Source organism: Zeus faber (assembly GCF_960531495.2).
Source record: "Zeus faber genome assembly, chromosome: 11".
Lineage (NCBI taxonomy): Eukaryota > Metazoa > Chordata > Actinopteri > Zeiformes > Zeidae > Zeus > Zeus faber.
In genome coordinates, this window is record NC_137205.1 from 12,191,865 (window position 1) to 12,211,294 (window position 19,430).

Genomic DNA, 19,430 nt, shown 5'->3' on the forward strand with positions numbered 1-19,430 from the left:
TCGAAAGGCTCCTCACAAGGGCTTCAGACAGAATCCAGAACGGGACGAAGAAATTCAGAGGAACCAGAGTGGAACCAGGCTATTCGGAAGCAACGCGGCTGCAGCGTAAGCTTGTATTGCTTTACAAGAGCGCTGATGTGAGGGGGCCTAAGACGGAGCCCTGAGGAACCCCGCAGAAGTCCAAAACGAGGCCTGCTTCTTCCCGAGTCGGATGAACTTCGCAACCGTCCATTTTCCACGGGGGTTGACAAAAGTTAGATGTTGCAGAGACAGGGACAACGATGGCAGGAGGTGAAAAGGGGGACACACGGTGGCGGTGGGGGAGTGGGGTGGGGTCATATTTTCTGGATCGGGGTTGGGGTGGTGAGGTGGGGGGATCCAAATGTTTTTTTATGTTTTTTGGGGGTTTTCGCATTTCTGATTGCGGTCTCTGCGGGGTCACTTACACGGAGATGCGGGCGAGGTGAGTCCGCCGTCGGGGGGCGTGCTGCTGGGTTTAGTGTCGGGCATGGGGAGGGGCACTGGGCGGGCCACTGGGGGAGGTGGAGGCAGCAAGAAGGAGCCCGGCATTTTGCTCTGGCCGCTCCCGTTTGGCTGCAGACAACACAAACAGGGTCAGGAGGGCGACATGTGACAGTCCGCATGTGACACGGAATGAAAGAGAGGGGAGGCGACTTCGGGAAGTCGGGTCCCAAAAAAATGTATATCCATGAAGGAGTGGAGTGGCAATGGTAGAAGGTGGGAGGGAGGGGGAGGGAGGGGAGGTGGAAGACGGGAGGGAGAGGGGGGGTAAAAAAAAAAAACCAACAACCACAGGAATGATGTATGTGCATTGCATCATTTATGGTGTAAAAAAAAAATACAATTGCCACAAGGTTTTGACAAGAGTGGGCCTGGATCTGAAGTCGCTGGGGCCCCACAAAGTTGGCTGGTGGCAGGTGGGGAGGGGTGGTGAGAGAGAAGGAGGGGGAGGTGAGGGGTGAGCGAGTAACTCGTCGGGGGGAATCGTCCGATAGAATGGTCACAAATCAAAAAACCATGAGTAAATACTTTTCTAAAACAAGCACAACACCACCAACAATACCAGCACCAAACAACCAAACTCAAGACCAAACCAAGGGATGAGCGCTAACCATGAGGACACAAGACAGGATGACACGACGGAGAACAGGTATGCTGTAATGCGCTATGATTGATTTGACTTTTCGTGCTTATGGTTATAACTTCTGAGGGGGTGGGCGGAGCAAAAAGAAAAAGAACAAAAAAAAACAAACAAAAAAAAAAACAGGAAGAATCTCGGGGGTGTGGGGAGGGGGGGGGGGGCGGGCGGGCTGAAAGAGTCGACGACAGAATGACAACGACAAGACAGAACAGAGACTGGAACACAGATTAGATCGACAATGGTTAAACATTGCTCTCGCTCTGAAACTGCGTTAATCGTTAGGTCAACGGGGGTCAGACAGTCACAGTTCATTTGATCGTACGTGAAGATACAGCAGAGTTAGAGTGAACGTTAAAGTGTCGTAGGGTATGTGCTGTTAAACACACGTGATTATCTGGGTCGCGTCGAGACGGCCTCAGTCAACATATCATGTGTACTGTCGTGCAACTCCCCGTGAAAGCGTTTTTGGAACCTCCGCGGTGGAGCGGAGGACCTCCACAACGTCCGCCTCCAACGCAACGAGGAAGTGTCGCCTTTGAAAACAACAGCCTTACCTGTCCGGCGGCTTGCCCCGAGCCATCGGCGCAGACAAACTGCACAAACTCCTTCAGGGGGTCCTGTCCAGGGTGGTGGTGGTAGCGGATGGTTGGGTGGGTAAAGTAAGGGCTGGACTGCTGGATGATGGAGGGGGAGGGGAAGTGCAGGGCCGAGGCCGAGGCCCGGGGACTTCCTATGGGAGCAAACAAACAAGGGAGGAAAGAAAAGAGAAACAGAAGCAGACAGTTTTGCGTTAGAGGAGCTGATAGGGAGAAGCTACGGAGAGAGAGAGAGAGAGAGAGAGAGAGAGAGAGAGAGAGAATAGAACAGACCCCTGCAGGGTGTTACAGATGGACAGATGTGTTGATGCGTGATAGCGTTTCAAAGAACAGCGGGATGTATACGTTTGATCGCATTGTGACTGATGTGAGTGAGAAATCAGGGTGAAAAACATGAAAGAGAATTTTGTTTTTTCCAGGGAAAAGCTTTAATATCATGTTAATGAGTCATAACATTTTATGATCAATCCGCCGGATTGACGCAACATCGCGGAGGAGATTTATGCACACATTGCATTCATATGTGCATGCTCTCAGAGCCCATATAACAACAAGCGGTGCCGCTCTGGAAACGTACACATACACATAAGGCACGTAGACATCCACACACACACGCGCACACACACACACACACACACACACACACGTGGGCACACACACCTGCAAGTACACAACCGAAATAGATGCAAGCGTTACATTTCAGAACTCAGATCCAAAGCGCTTGTAAAGAGAAAAAGCACAAAGCGATCATTGAGAGCTGTCTTAAATTAGCGGGTCTTAATGCCTGTGCTGTTTTCAGGGTGTGATTCACTGGCGCCTGAGCAATTTGGCATTCAGATGCCAAAGCTTGTTATTTATTCATTTTTTCCCCTTCATCCAACACTTTCACTGTATGACGGCGCTAATCTGTATGTTTACACTGTATGTGCGAGCTCGTGTACCAGACAGGTGCGGGGATTCAAATATATCACTATTCCGCCGTTTGTGAGCACATACAAAAGCCCCCCTTTTGTGGCATGAGAGCACGAGGGAGAGAAAGCACCTCGCTGAATGTGGCGCTGGGTACGAGGTGTGAGAGGGGCGCCGTCGCTTGAGCTCGGCCGGCCCAAAAAAAAAACACAAAGCGCTCTCTGTCGGACCTATATGCATTACTAAATCTCCCTGATTTGTATTAGAGGGGTGTCGAGCCTGTCCCCCCACTATTCTCCTCTTGGCTGTGCCAGTCTGCCACCCACACCACCAAACCCCACCCCACCCCACCGCGACCCCCCCAGCTGCTCATGTCGGGCTGCCAGCACTTTTCGCTGCACCCATCTTACACTTTGTCTGTGTCTGTGTTTATGTGTGTGTGTGTGTGTGTGTGTGTGTGTGTGTGTGTGTGTGTGTGTGTGTGTGTGTGTGTGTGTGTGTGTGTGTGTGTGTGTGTGTGTGTGTGTGTGTGTGTGTGTGTGTGAGAGAGTATATGGGTGCCAACTTTGGTGCATTTACCCCCCAGACAGCAGCCCTGTGCCCCCCCACCCCACCCAGTGGCACCTCGCTCCCCTGCCAGCGCTGCCAGGCAGCCTGTTCCCCCCAGTGGAGCTGCCTCCCTGCTCCTATAGTCCCCTACTAATCCCATTAGAGACTGGGTGAGGGCCAAGCACTCTGGGGGGCGCTAGATGTGTGTTTGTGTGTGTGTGTGTGTGCGTGTGCGTGTATGGGTGAGTGCTAGGGATCAGAGGGAATCCCTAAATCCCCCTTACACACCCTCTGTTCACCTCTCGTATAAGTGAGGCAGGGTGTGAGTGTGGGTGGGGTGGTGAGGGTTGGTGGGATGCTGAGAACCCCCTTAACCTCCTTCATGTCCCTCTTCTCCAACTCCCCCCACCCCCCCAACCCTACACACACAAATACTCACAAGCCCCCCCGTCAAATCGCTTCTACATACAAGGACAACAGTACTGATGTGGTAAACACTTTCACGCCCAGCATGGGAACGGCCCCCAATGCACGCACGTACGCACGCACGCACGCACGCACGCATACACACACACACACACACACACACACACACACACACACACACACACACACACACAGTACGAGTTCGTACTCAGAGAAACAAATCACAACTGTATCTGGCAAGAGAAAGTCTGACCAGGACTGTATGTTTGTGTGTGTGTGTGTGTGTGTGTGTGTGTGTGTGTGTGTGCGTGTGCGTGTGCGCCCGCGTGTGCGTGCGTGTGTGTGTGTGTCTCGTAGATGTGGGATCTTCTGCGGCCGCATCTAGAGAGGCATGGGGTCTCTGTCAACAACCATGGAGGAGGGTTCTAATGACACAGCGGTCAACCCCACAGCCTGACATCTGCCCGCTAGATTTGCGGGCCCTTTGATGTTGACCTAACCGTGGAACCAAAGCACACGGATGATTATTGCACAAAGATGGGCTTTCAGGGGGAAAAAAACAATAACAACAACAACAACAACAACAAATCAATATGCAGAACAGAGCGGGTCTTTTTCACATGCTAGTGTCTGGGCTGCGGCGACAGAGCCGAGGGCCGCGGCGTGTCGCTACAGCCGGGGCCCCTTGGCCGTATCACGGGAGTTATCACGGGATGCCCTTCCTTCTCCCAGGGGCCAAACCACATTCCCATTCCAGCGTTATGTGCACTGCTCACTCTAGTGCAGAAATTTTACACTCTCATACAACGGCCCAAGATGTCACAATGGATTGAAACACACAGCCTGGACATGGCAGTCGCTTCATTTGTTCCACGCTGTTGGATTATAGTTACATGGCAGGACATTTCTCGGTTGGGGTCACTCATTTGGGAAGAAGTGTTGCTCGAAGGAACTTAAGGATATAGATCCCATAAGGAACTGGCCAGTGGTGGAAAGTAACAAAGTACAAGTACAATTTTCAACTATCTGTAACCATCCACTATATTTCGTTTCAAAGACTTTTGACTTTTAACTCCACTACCTTTCAAAACAAAACATCTGTACTTTTTGCGCTACTAAAAAAAAGATCTGGATTTATATTGATATCCATCAGAAGCAAGACAAATCAGGATATGTAGAGAAAAAAGGTACAGTACTACTTTAGGCTGTGTTACAGACTGAACATGAGAAGTACTTTACTTTTTAATACTTTAAGTACATTTAAAAGCGAGTACTTATCTACTTTTACTTCAGTAGAAATATCAACATGGTACTTTCAATTCTACTAGAGTCATTTTATGTCTATGTATTTGTACTTTAACTGAAGTCAAAGCTCTGAGTACTTCTTCCACCACTGGAACTGGAATGCATCCCAAAATGCCACTATGGTTGTGCTCTTTCCCCCCTTATTTGTTCTCTTCTGATCCCCACTGCACATTGTTGTATTGTATGCAAACATTATTATTATTATTATTATTATTATTATTTATTTTTTCTTGGAATGCATGTTTTTTTATTCAGGTCTTAATACGCAACAAAATCGTATCAACATCTTCATTTTAAAAGCCACTCGTTGTTAATGTGCATGAAAAGGTCAGCGCGCTGAGAGTTCAAAGTTCAAATATGTGCTGCTTTGGTCAGCTCTAAAAAAACAAACAAGCGATATTTTGAATGCAAAATTGCTCTTGCGCTGTAATGTGAACTGGGATTCCAACTGTGTGTCTGCTCCGCTGCCTCGCCAGCAGCCATACACACTGAGCCGAAATTTAGAAACAACAACAACAAAAAGTCTCTCAGGCACAAGCACAAATTAAACTATACACGCGATAAATGCCAGTTTGTGATGTATTTTTTACTTAAACGTTGGACAGGATGGACTCGTGGTTACACTGACTGATTTAAACGAACGACTGCATACAGTACATCTGAGGCAAAATGAGGACGTTATGATGAGTAGGGCCGTGAATTTATCTTATGTCGCGAATGGATTTTATTGTGTCGCGTCCAATTTGTATGAAAAAGATCTCGCCCATGGCTTTTCCTGACACAAAACACGACCCGGACGGCAGTGAAACCTGTAAGAGCTCGTTGGTTCAGTATCCTGGAGCCCTCGGCCCGATCATAAAGAGTGACCTGCACTAAGAACCAACGGCAATGTGAGAGTGTTTGGAGAGATTTCGAGCGGTTTTTCGGCCACGGCAGAGAGGCACTTGTGGTTCTATTCCTAAACACAGCGAGGCTGAGAACAGCGGAACTCCGCAGGCCTCCCACAGGAAAGGCCAGAGTCAAGAGATCGAACGGCAACACCACCCGAGACGGCCCAAAAACAAGCCATTAAAGAAGCTCCGTCACCGTAACGCCACCGCACCCTATGAGGTCAGAGCAGGCCTGAGAGAGGAAAAGGGAGAGGGGGGAGGCGGGGGGGAGGGGTGGGTTTCGGGGTCCTACAGAGATCTAGCAGCCACCGGGGGAGCTCCACCTCTCTCCAACAGACACTGAGGGTGGATGAGCTGCGGGGGTGGGTGGGTTGAGGGGTGGAGGGGGATGGCGGCGACTGATGTGGTGGTGGGGTCTGTGTGGAGGGGAGGGTAGGGGCGGTGTCGGGGTAGTAGCAGTGGTGGTGGTGGTGGTTGGGTAGGGGTTGAGGGTGGGGTTGGGGTTTGGGGGTGTGGGTCTGGGCTGCTTGTTGTTGGGTCTCACCTGGTCTCACTCCCGCCAGCATTGGCAGCGGGTGGTGGGTGAACGCCATGCGGGGTGACCTCGTCTGGGAGGACAGGGCGCTGAAATCGAATTTCCCCGGCTTCTTAAGAGAACCAGGCGACGAGAGTCCTGGCAAAAAGAGGGGATCAACAAAAACGGCAGAACAGAGACGAGGTTTTAATGATACATGGCGGCTGGGTCGCACGAGAATCTCACTCTATAGTCAGAAATGAGAAATTAAACTTATCAAGACTTTAAAGAGGCTTTGAAAAAATGGAAAAAGCAAAAAATAAATAAAAATCAATAAGAATCTGCTAATTGTTATTGATTGATCAATCAATGGCCGACTGAGCGATCGATTCATTAATTACTCGATTGATTTGTTGATTGATTTTACATAACGATGGAGTGTCTCGGCTCACTTGTGTTTTCCGCTATTCTACGTCTCCGTACAGTCAGAGAACTGCCGTGTGTTTATCAGAGCGAGGGGGTCGGGGTGGAAGTCGGGGTCCAGGGAGAGGCCAGATTCTGAAGCAGCAGGGGGTGAAGAGGGGGTGGGGGCGGGTTGTTTAGTGTGAAGGGAGTTTGATTGGAGACAGGGATGGGGTGGGGGTTGGGGGATCGTGAGGCTTTGGGCACAGTGTCAGGAGGGGGAGTGGGGGGGTGGGGGGGAGTGGGGGCAGGAAATGTGATGGCATCACAACCACGGTCTCTGCTGAAGTTTGTGAGAAAGAAAAAGTCCTCTCGCGGCAAACATACGACGTTCGCTGCCATCGCCGGTCAGAAGCGCACCGCAAACCTTTCTCTGGGCCGTGAGCACAAGTCATGAACAATATTTGTCTGCTCTTTGAGAAGCCCTACAATTTGGCAGAATTCCCCCAAGTCCCTTCCAAGACCCAGAGTCAAAGTGATCTCAGTGTTCATCCACTTCCAGAGCAGCTCGGACGGAGGCGCGGGGGAAGGGGTCGAACCGCATACCGGCCAGACCGAGCACCGCACGTGGCTAGACCGCTATTAAGAGCAAATAGGACCTCAAGAGAGGGACGGCTGTGTTCTTTGGATGCGGAGGCAGTCGGTGTGAGCTATGCAGCCGCATATACCAGCCGCAGAGCGCGCCAGCAGCATATATCAACCATCGGTTTGATGTGGTGCCCTCGCGCATATCTGACTGTCAGGTGTTTTATGTTATTGCCTCTTTATTGCACCATCATTTACATGGAATCTGCTTGAACTCCAGGAGACGCACATGACCTGAGAGCGTGGAGCACGTGGCCACATCACATGCGATGACGCACGCACGAACACACATTGACACACACACACACACACACACACACACACGGCTACAAGCTGCTCGGCCGGCAGCGAGGGACGGGTGGCGGAGCATAGAGATTGATGTGCAGATCGGTGACAGCGCAGCCTAAACACACACACACATAGAAAAACATACTAAAGTGTCCCCCTCCGGCTATAAATGTCGGCCGAGGCTACGGAGCCGCATGAAATAACCCCTGGTTTGGTAAAAACAGGCAAGCTAAATACAGGCCTGGCTCACCAGCGGACCAGAAACATGGCCAAAAGTGTGAGAGCTCCAGATAAAAGAGACTCTCTCCTATGATCAAGGCATCCCGCGGCGGGCACTGAGGGGATTTATTTTGATCGATGGTAATCCAAAGGCACAATTTAAAAATTCAGGGGTTTGAGGGCCCCAGCCAAAACGTTGTATTTGACCTCTGCAGGGAAACCGCAACGTTGAATATACACCGGGGAAAAAAAAGGCCTTGGAAAGAAAGAGCCATAAAGCAGAGAATAATGAGGAAGTCAAAGCACAGAAAGGCACTTCGGCGGGGAGCGTGACGGCTTCAGCGGCCTCGTCGACAGGAACGCACTGAGCACGCATATTGTTTGCCTCAGATTTGGTTGAATAAACGCGTTTAAAAAAACAAGGTTGGCGAAGGAAAGAGGCCTCGTAAAAGTACTAAACGACACACTATTCACACATATAAAACAAACACACTCAAATAAAGACATGGGTAATTTCAGCATGGCCCAAAGAGATGTGGAAATAGATTTTATGAGCTGAGCATAAAAGTCGAACAGGGCAGATTTCTAAAAAGTAAGGAAAAAAAACAAACAAAAAAAAACATTATGTTGAGAAGCATTTTTATTACTATTTACCCACAATGCACTGGGGCTGCATTGGCGCAGCTGGGCACGCGTGGGCACCGATAAGTATAGAAACAGGTGGGCGTGGGCACTTATGTTCAGCTCGGCACAACGTGTGACACCAAGCGAACGTAGGAGGGTGGGTATGAAGAGATATTTTTGCATGATGGCGGCATTAATGATTACAAAAAAAATATAGATACACGGAGACACACACGGGGACACACGCATATGCAGTCACGCTCCGTTAGAGGGGCTGGAATTAAAGAGGATTTGAGCATTTTCACAACAAAATTTGTCTCAGCGAAGGCGACTGTTGACTGTGAGAAACGGTACATTTTCTTTTTTTGGACAAGGTCAAAACTGGCAGCTCGAAGGGATCTGGATGAAATGAAGAAGAAACGCTGCGTCGCTTGCACCCAGCCTTCTGAAGTTGACTTTAAATCGTAATGTTGACAGTAATCTTAATTCTAGCAGACGTTACATTAACAACTATTTTTTATTTTTATTTCACCAAAAAGAAAGGCCTCTGATTGTAAGCCCAGCCTGCCTTTTTTTGAACACAGCGCATACTGATAACTGCCTAAAAGGGCACCGCTGCTTTAATTAGTACAAGCTTATCAAACATACAGGCCTAAATTATACATATTGTTTTTTAGTCTCCGTGATATTCCCTAATTAGATTTTATCGTGCTGAAATATCTGCTGCTACGTGGCTTCTGAGTAAGAGGGAGCAAATTAGGCCCAGATGCTCAATGCCCTGTCTGATAAAACTAACAGAAGTTACTATGATCTCTCCCTTAATCTGCGTGTGTGTGTGTGTGTATGTGTGTGTGTGTGTGTGTGTTTATGTGTCTGTGTGTGTGTGCATGGGAGAGCATACACACACACACACACACACACACACACACACACACACACACACACACACACACACACACACACACACACACACACACACACACACACACACACACATACACGCAGTTGTTTGTTCAGCATTATTTCTCTGTCCTGCTGCTGGCACATTGCACGGGCAGACTGGCAGCCAATCAATTGCTCCCATGAACCTCCAGTCTCGCCATGCTAACAAGCTGGCCGCCAAACAAGCCCCTAACTGTCACAGGGCTGCACCCCCCCCCCCTCCCCATCAACACACATCACCCCCCCCCCCCCCCCCCACACACACACACACACAGACACATACGTGTGCACAGGAGAGCAACTAAAACAATGGGGAAAGAACATAAACAGGCACATAGAGTTCAATCACAGAAAAACAAGAAACACAGATTTACCTAAACAGTTATCTATCTCCTGTTATGGTATCTGCATCTCTTGGCAACCTGACACCACAACACCACCTAGTCACAGTACAACAGCTCACACAAAGACAGAGAACCCCCCCTCCCACCAAAAAAAAAAAAAAACACAGGCACAAGCGCAGCTGCACTTGAGCGGCTACATATGGATGTGACGCTACACAATCCAGGACAGAGTCTCTACGTCTCTACCAGAACCGTGAAGCTGAGAGGGTGTTTTCCAACACTGGGTTTTTCCAGCAGCAGCAGCAGCAGCAGCAGCAGCAGCAGCAGCAGCAGCAGCGGTAGGCGGCGGGGAGACAACGGAGTAGAGTAGAGTAGAGTAGAGTAGAGTAGAGTAGAGTAGAGTAGAATACAAAAGAGCAGAGAAGAGGAAAATAGGGCAAAGCAGAACAAGGTACAGTAGAGCAGATTCGAGTATAGTAGAGTAGTGGACTGGAGTAGAGCAAAGTAGAATATAATGTAGCAAGTAGAGAACAGTACAGTAGAGTGGAGTAGAGCATAGCAGAGTAGAATAGATTATAGTAGAGCAGAGTATAGCATGGTAGAGTAGACTATAGTATAGTAGAATATAGTAGAATAGAGTAGAGGAGAATACAGTGCCGTAGAGTATAGTATAGTACAGTAGAGTAGAGCAGAATAGAGTAAGGTAGAGAAGAGTATAGTAAAGCAGAGTAGAATAGAGTAGTACAGAATATAACAGAATCGAGTAGAGTAGAGCAGAATATATATAGTAGAGCAGAATAGAGTACAGTAGAGCAGAGTATAGTAGAGTAGAATAGAGTGGAGTACAGCAGAGTATAGTATAGTAGAGTAGAATAGAGTAGAGTACAGTACAGCAGAAAAGAGTACAGTAGAGCAGAGTATAGTAGAGTAGAATAGAGTGGAGTACAGCAGAGTATAGTATAGTAGAGTAGAATAGAGTGGAGTACAGCAGAGTATAGTAGAGTAGAATAGAGTGGAGTACAGCAGAGTATAGTAGAGTAGAATAGAGTGGCGTACAGCAGAGTATAGTATAGTAGAGTAGAATAGAGTGGAGTACAGCAGAGTATAGTATAGTAGAATAGAGTGGCGTACAGCAGAGTATAGTATAGTAGAGTAGAATAGAGTGGCGTACAGCAGAGTATAGTATGGTAGAGTAGAATAGAGTGGAGTACAGCAGAGTATAGTATAGTAGAGTAGAATAGAGTGGAGTACAGCACAGTATAATATAGTAGAGTAGAATAGAGTGGAGTACAGCAGAGTATAGTATAGTAGAGTAGAATAGAGTGGAGTACAGCAGAGTATAGTATAGTAGAGTAGAATAGAGTGGAGTACAGCAGAGTATAGTATAGTAGAGTAGAATATAGTAGAGTAGAGCAGAGTAGAGCAGGATGCAGCACAGCTACACTTAATGATGAATCACATGATCACCCGCGAGGCCTCAGAGGTCCCCACATTCAGGTAGAGAATAACCACTGGCGCAGGAGAGGTTCCGAGGCCTCCTCCTCGTTCTCCACCTCCCGTGCTCCACCCTCCCCAGCCCTCACTCCCACCACCACCAGCATTACCACCACCACCATCATCAACAGAACAGATGTCTGCTGTAACCCAGTAGCTCCCTTTGCTGTAGACACATGGAGGTGCCATCTGGACCGGAACGCTGCTCCTCTCCAGATTGGGGGATTGTAAGCGCGCACACGCGCATGTGTGTGTGTGTGTGTGTGTGTGTGTGTGTGTGTGTGTGTGTGTGATGTGTGCATGTAAAGAAGAGAGAGTGAGAGAGACAGAAAGATGGAGAGAGAGTAGCCATGATCATAAATTTGTTTTTCTTTGTCTGCAAGTGTGTGTGTGTGTGTGTGTGTGTGTGTGTGCGTGCGCGCGCGCGCGTGTGCGCACGCTCGCGCACGTGAGGGTGTACACTCGTCCCAGGGACAGAAGGCGAGCCGTGCGTCGGTGGCGCACCTGAGTGCCTTCAGTCCTGTTTGTTTGAGTGCGTGTTGTTGTCTTTCAGACGCCGTGGAGTCTGCAGCAGGTGGGACGACACACAACTGTGCTGCCTTAAAACAACACAGCTCAACACAGCAACGCAACATGGCCTCCCTCCCCTCGGCTCGCTCTCTCTCGCTCTCTCTCTCTCTCTCTCTCTCTCTCTCTCTCTCTCTTTCTCTGTCGCTCTCTCTCTGCCAGTCATCCTTGTTTGTCTTCTCTGCGTCCAAACTACAAGACCCAGAGTGCTTTGCCTGATGTTTCTGTCAAACTAAGCTTGTGGAGAGTTCCAAATCTGAGATTATGCTGCATTCCGTTGGAAGTCGGAAATCGCTAATTCCCTTCCGTGGTGTCGTTGTGTGTTCGGGAAACCATGCATGCCCGCTGAATGTGTGTGTTTGTCTGGCGAGCTTGTGAATTCTACAAGTATCTGCACAGCAGCTGAAACGATATTGTTTGGATCAAAGTTAGACGTGTAATTTAAAGACCAGTGCAAAGGCAACTTTGGTCACTGTTGATGATGTCGCTGTGACTTCAGGTCTGGTATCTTGCAAACATGGACCACAGGGGTCAGGCTTAAACGGTGTGCTCCTTTGCACTTTTCCAAACAGGAGGTCGGATTCAGTTCCAACTTCAAATGGGCCGCAGCACGACATTGTCCCGCGGACGAAATGGGAAAAGGTTTTCCTTGCGGAGCGCTCATCTTTGAATGTGACGTGCGGTGACGTCATCCAGAGGCGGCGGAGCTACTGGGCCGCAGCACCGACCGACAAGCTTCGGTGAAAAAGCCCAAACCAAACCAACAGCGGCATCGGAGAGAAACACAACTCAACCCACGCCCAGCGGCGGCGGCAACAGCAACAGCAGCAGCAGCAGCGAGGGCACAACGCACAGGAGAGAGAGAGAGAGAGAGAGAGAGAGAGGGATGGATCGCGAGAGAGCAGAGGAGAGGAGAGCACAGAGGTCGGATGAATCCATCGGAGTGGGACAGGCGATGGGAAGGAGGTGGGAAGAGAGAGAAACAAACAACGCCGCCCTCCGCCGCGATCGTGCGGAGAGAGGTAGGAGGAGACAGGAGAAGGCGAAGGAGGAGGAGAGATGCTGAAAGCGTGAGTGAGTGAGTGAGTGAGTGAGTGAGTGAGTGAGTGAGTGAGTGCGAGTGGAGGAGAAGCACGTGGAGACGGACACAGTATAACGTTTAATGTTGTTCTAACCATGGTAAGGAAACTGCACTCCATCGCTCTCATGCTTTATCTTCCGCTCCTGCACACTGGCCAAATGGTGCTGCACTGCAAGGCCAAACATGGGGAGAAGGGAGTCAACACATGGAAGAGGGGAAGAGAGAGAGAGAGAGAGACAGAGAGAGAGAGAGAGAGAGAGGGGTAGAAGGAGTGAGACAAAGAAAAGAGAGAAAGGGTGGTTAAATTACGGGCTGCAGAGGGATTTGAACGGGTGCAGCAATACATATCAAGTAGTTGCATCATAATCACATGGGGTGTGGGAGTGTGGAGGAGTGATGGGTGCAAAATGGGAACACACAGCCAGAGTCCATGGACTCCACTCCAAAATACTACGGCAGCTAAAGGCAAGGTCTAGGAGCACGGGAAGCAGACAGGGTGACAGGGTGACAGGGTGACTGGGTGACAGGGTGACAGGGTGACTGGGTGACAGGGTGACAGGGTGACTGGGTGACTGCGTTATGGTGCGAGGCGGGGGAGGGGGCACCGGGGGCACTCGCTTGGAAGCTCAACACAGACGACTCGGAGGGTGGATTCGCCGACGAACGGCAAAGTGTTTGTGTGCTTAATCTCATTTATGCATCTTATCGCACGCCTTCAGAGGTGGAAAATTCCAGCTTCGGAAAGTAAAAAGTAAAAGTCCTGCCGTGTCGGTCTGTCTGACCTCGAGGATGATGCTCATGGGCAAATTCACACGGCTGACCCAAAATCCCAGGGTTGGAGTTTTTCACTTTCCGAACCGGGATTTTCCATTCGATGCCTGGTCGTTGTTTCAAATCGGATCATTTATTCTCTTTAATGACCTTAAGTTGGAGCTAAAAAATAAAAACAAAGAAGGAGAGAGATTTGATTTGGTTTGGACTAGGGGTGCTACATTAGAATTTTCTTTCTGACCGATAGCCGACCCTCGTTAAAGGATCATTAACCGTTAGCTGACGATACTAAAATATTAGGGCACTGTCCTCTGGGGAAAAAATTGGACTTGATGATAATTATAAATAAGGGGAATCATAAATATATTGTTATATTGTTATACGCAAACACGTGGAGCCGTTCCTCCAAAAACAACTAAAAAATTGTGCGTTTTTAGTTGTTTACACTGTTTTTAGTTGTATTATAGGATAGTATTGTTTTATTGTATGTTTTTTAATTCTGAGTCGGGTACAGCTCTAGAAATAATTAATAATAATCGGACACACACAAAATAAATCCCCCATATGTTTAATGGAGTGTCCGTCCCTATTTTAATTTACCATGCAACAAACTTTTTTTGTAATTACTTACATTTTTTTTTTTTTTTTACAATATTTTTTTAACTGTTTAACTAAATGGTATTAATCGGTTAAACAGTTAATTATTAACATCCCTAGTTTGGATGTTACTGAAGATTTAAGATGAAATTAAGTTTTTGGATGTACATTATACTGTGTCTACATAGTACATGTATTTCGATTCAGCCACACCTACAAACACACACACACACACACACACACACACACAACTGGTGGTAAGTTAAATCTATAAAAACATACACGCACTATGGAGCTACAGTTGTAATAACAAAACACACATCTACACTGCTCATCCAAAAGAGAAACAAACTTTCCAAATATGAACGTGAATATGCTGAGCTCACAAAGCGATCTGTTTAAAGTATAATAAAGTATTAAAAGATCTTGTAGCTCTCTGCTCTCTGGCGGCGAAGGTCCCGACGGCCCTGGTGTTAGTCGTGGTGAAGTAGAGTTGGACCGTTGGGTTTGAGAGGCGAGGTGGGGTTAGGGCGGGGTTAGGGTGTGGGGGAGGGGCGGCAGGGGTGACAAAGACATGAAGACGGCTTTTTTTTTTTTTTTTTTATAGGGTGGAGGAGTTTATGAGTCGGGTTCATGGTCCATTTGAATTCATCTAAAATGAGCCGAGTCAGCGTTTGAAAGAAATATGATCTGGTTTGAGCAAAAGACGGAAAATACTTGTATCAATACATTTTTATTAATTGGGGGAATCAGCCAAATAAAGTTTTCAATCCAAGTATTTAAAAGTCCAATTTTTGCTCCACCTTCAACCAATGTTGGAATTCCGATGGACCAGATCCCAGACATGGCTGAGCTGTGTAGGTGTCGATCTAGGTAGGGGTCTGGGTTGTGTGTGTGTGTGTGTGTGTGTGTGTGTGTGTGTGTGTGTGTGTGTGTGTGTGTGTGTGTGTGTGTGTGTGTGTGTGTGTGTGTGTGTGTGTGTGTGTGTGTGTGTGTGTGTGTGTGTGTGTGTGTGTGTGTGTGTGTGGGAGTGGGGCGGCGGCGGCGGTTCGGACTCTTCTCTGGACTTACCTGCGTCCACATCGTTGGGCCAGCCGCTGGACTGGGAGCTGCTGCCGGCAGCCGGGGAGCGACCCGAGTAGAAGACATCGTCCACCGGGCTCTCCATCTCGCTGTCGTCGATGGACTTGCGCTTGTTGGAGCTGCCATCCCCGATGAGAGATGGGAAGAGGAGGGAGGAGTGAGAGAGAGAGAGAGAGAGAGAGAGAGAGAGAGAGTGATGAGTTGATCGTGTGTTGGCTATGGGGAAGGGCACAGAGGGTGCTCATGGGGTTTGTTAAGAATTATTATTAAGACTGGATTTTCAATACCGGATCAGGTAATGAAGGACTAGTCTGCTAGTAGACCTGGATAAGCTCAAATCTTCTGGATCATTCTGGAAATTAGATTATTTAAACCAAGACCGAGACTATTTTAAACCATGACTGAGAAAGGCCATTTCAGTTAGTTCCGATTAAAAGTGTGATCTAGTCTCATATTACACCTGATCTGTGTCCACGAAACCGCCCCATAACATTTGAGAAATTGTCATGAAAAAAAAACTCTCCCGGCGTCCACACGGAGTGTTGTCTGAGAAGAAACTGCACTAGCTGGTTGTTTTTACGACGGGTTTTAAGACTAAAGCGTGCGTGCGGTTTCTCCCCGGCCCCGAGACGGAATGAGCGTCTCACAAAAGCAAAATGTGGAGGTCCTTCCCCCGCGAGGCCTTTTTTCGTGTCAAGTGTAAGTTTTTGCCAGCGGGACAAAAGGGAACAGTGAGAGGAACACGAGGCCAGAATCGACTCAACATGCCGTATCCATAACAGCCCCGGGCTGCCTCGTCTCTCAGAACAGGGGCACAGAGTGTGTGTGTGTGTGTGTGTGTGTGTGTGTGCGTGTGTGTGTGTTTTGCAGTGCTGGAACACATTCCTCCGTGTGTTTGCAGATTCTTATGGACTCATACATCTGTGACCAATAAAATAGGGGGTTTTGGTGGGGGGGGGGGGGGGTGAATGTACAGCGTTTCATTGCGGGTACAAATATTTCATGTGTTGTGTTTTGTTTGCGTGGGTGTGTGTGTGTGTGTGTGTGTGTGTGTGTGTGTGTGTGTGTGTGTGTGTGTGTGTGTGTGTGTGCGTGTGTGTGAGTGTGTGTGAAGCAAGAGTCTGTATTACATTAGTATCAGGGGAGATATTCTGTAATGAGTGTAACTACCTCCGTGGGAGACTTGCATAAAGCTCCATTTCAGTCCTGCAGCACACGATGGGACGAGAGAGATAGAGGGAGAGAGAACGGGCGAGAGAGAAAGAGAGAGCGATGGGGAGAGAACGAGAGAGAGAGAGAGAGAGAGAGAGATCGAGGAAGGGAGCGAGGGGGAGAAAACCAGAGACAAAAGACACCGACGCACACACAGGCGGTGTGACCGACAGATTGGTGGGGAGACGATACGAGGGACAGAGGGATTAGTGGTGGAGGAGAAGAGAGAGGGAGAAAGAGAAGAAGACAAGAATCAGAAAAGCAGAACAAAGACAAGCGCGTGCAAAGAACAGACACCGGAGGTTAGAGTATTAGTACAGAAAGAGCACGTTTTAACCAGTCGCCTGTTCCTGTGTGTGTGTGTGTGCGTGCGTGCGTGCGTGCGTGTGTGTGTGTGTGTGTGTATACTTGAACCTAGTTATGGTACTGTTTTTTTATGGTTCGGAAAGTACTAAAATATATATCCAGTTTCTGTGATATGCAGAATTCGTATTGTCAAACAAAGTACATATGTTGCAAAATTGAAAATTGAAAAAATAAGTTTTGAGAAAAGCTGCTGCAAAATCACACTTTTCCAGCCACAACAATAACTAATGTGTGTGTGTGTGTGTGTGTGTGTGTGTGTGTGTGTGTGTGTGTGTGTGTGTGTGTGTGTGTACCTGGTGGAAGGGGTGGAGGTGATGGAGCGCCGCCCCAGTGCCACCTGATTGATGTTGTAGTAGCCAGGGGTGTCCAGGTCGGCCAGGGAGAAGTTGGGACCGGACGCGGTGGCAACCGGGGCTGGAGACACACAGACACAATCACACACACACACACACACACACACACACACACACACACACACACACACACACACACACACACACACACACACACACACACACACACACACACACACACACGTATTAATTGCATTGCATAAAAAAAAAAGCAAAGCGACACGTGAAGTTATTTCACATCACGTATGGTTTGTAATGCGTCATTTTGGGGAATGCAAATCAGAATCCAATCCAATCAAGAATCCAGAGTCCTGTGTTTCCCCGACGCCGCGCTCATACTTAACATAAGGAACGGTATCGTGCTTAGATGTAAGCTCCGTATTTTGGTTTGTGTTGAACTAAAGCGTGTCTATCCCGGTTAGTATAGTTTAGATGACAAAAAGTCACCCAAAGCTTTCATCAGTGTTTTCTGAAAGATACGGTTCATTCGAACAGTTTTCTTCCAGTTTCAGTCTTTAGAGTTCTTGGTTAAAAAAAAGTGAGTCCATTTTTTTTTTTCATCGATTTCCTCTCCACACACACACTTTCCCGCAGAGCGCTTGACAGGTTGGTACTTTTACAGAAATGTGTCAAATGTTTCCAGAGCGACGGGTCGGGTCAACAGCCGGACGGGGCTCAGTCAATGTGTCAATTTTCGAGAGGCCGGTCTCGAGTCTCTCGCTGCATCGCCAGGCCATGCGTCATCTTGCGATACCATATGATATTTGAATGTCGAGAGACGGGCCAACTCCCCCCCACCCCCCGACTTTGAAGTATCCGCGTTTGATGGAAACCAGTTGAACCGATGCCTGACAAGGACAAATAGCTCATGGCTAAACTGGCCACCACACAAGTCAACCGCCTGGCACCTGACCCGCTCCGTATTGGGAACGGCGGCCATTAGGATATTAAAGGAGAGTGACTCAGGACCACGAGAGCGAAAGTCCAGCTGTGGTGGGAGTGACGAGGCGGAGCGGGAGACGGACAGAGGGGACGGGCGTTATAGCCGTGACTCACTCTGTGATACGCGGACCAGCTCGGCTACGTTCCACACCCCCGAAGTCACAAAGCAGTCCTGGAAACTCAGGTGTCCTGGGGGGGAAGAGAGAGAGAGAGAAGGTGTGAGAGAGAGCATTGGAAGACCAGAGAACTGCAGGATTACAGTTTATAAGCTAGCCCCGCATGGTGGGTGCAGCAGAACCCCCCCCCCCCCAACACACACACACACACACACACACACACATACAAGGAGTGTTTAAACATACCACAGTACAACCCCCCCACACATACTCGCACCCATGCACCTACACACTGTAGAAGCGTTTCACCGAAAACACAGGAAATGGCTCATGTCGTGTGGTGATGACGTGTGTTCTGTAAGCCAGGACAGGTCTCTGGCTGATGTACTGAAGCCTCCACACGCAAACCTCCTGACGGACACACCAGCTCTTGTGCCATCAACGCTACAGGAGTGTATCGCGTCCGTATCAGTGTCCTGTGCCCATACAGCCTCGTGTACACACAGACACATGGAAGGACAAAGTTCCAAACATGTGTTGTTGAACTCATGCATGCTAAAGGCGGGTTTTCAGCAACACACACACGCACACACACACACACACACGCACGCACACACACACGCACGCACGCACACACGCACGCACGCACGCACACACACACACACGCATGCACACACACAAAATAAACTCTTCTGTTGACACATGCGGTCCTGTGGGCAGCCAGTGTGTCAGAGGGTTCTCCTAACGAGCGTGTTGATCTATGATGTCATGACGGCTTGTGCACAAGGTTCTTTTCTGAGCCTGTCAACCTGTGTGTGTGTGTGTGTGTGTGTGCATGTGTGTGTGTGTGTGTGAGCACGTATAAGAGTTTGCATGCGAGTGTATGCTTGTGTTTCCAGAGCGAGGGCGTGTGCGTATGCAACTATACGTAATTATAGTTGTGTGTGCGTGTGTGTGTGTGTGTGTTTGAATTTGAACGTTTTTGTGTGTTTCCTTCATAATGTCCAGTTCTGCTGTGTGTGTGTGTGTGGCG

The 19,430-nt window shown here is 48.6% G+C and overlaps 1 protein-coding gene across 6 annotated transcripts in view; it reads right to left on the minus strand.

The window, feature by feature from the left end:
• nfixb (nuclear factor I/Xb) overlaps positions 1-19,430 on the minus strand; it is a 129,630-nt gene that overhangs the window by 8,501 nt on the left and 101,699 nt on the right. For 3 of the 6 annotated variants that reach the window (XM_080009160.1, XM_080009161.1, XM_080009164.1), the window contains 6 exons: positions 18,396-18,470; positions 17,280-17,400; positions 15,397-15,527; positions 13,052-13,126; positions 6,382-6,510; positions 1,717-1,892 (listed from right to left, as the gene is read on the minus strand). In XM_080009160.1, coding sequence (XP_079865286.1) covers positions 1,717-1,892; positions 6,382-6,510; positions 13,052-13,126; positions 15,397-15,527; positions 17,280-17,400; positions 18,396-18,470 — 707 coding nt within the window. Of the gene's footprint in view, positions 1-446; positions 595-1,716; positions 1,893-6,381; positions 6,511-13,051; positions 13,127-15,396; positions 15,528-17,279; positions 17,401-18,395; positions 18,471-19,430 lie in introns of all 6 variants that reach the window. The other 3 variants (XM_080009165.1, XM_080009162.1, XM_080009163.1) reach the window with 3 other exon arrangements.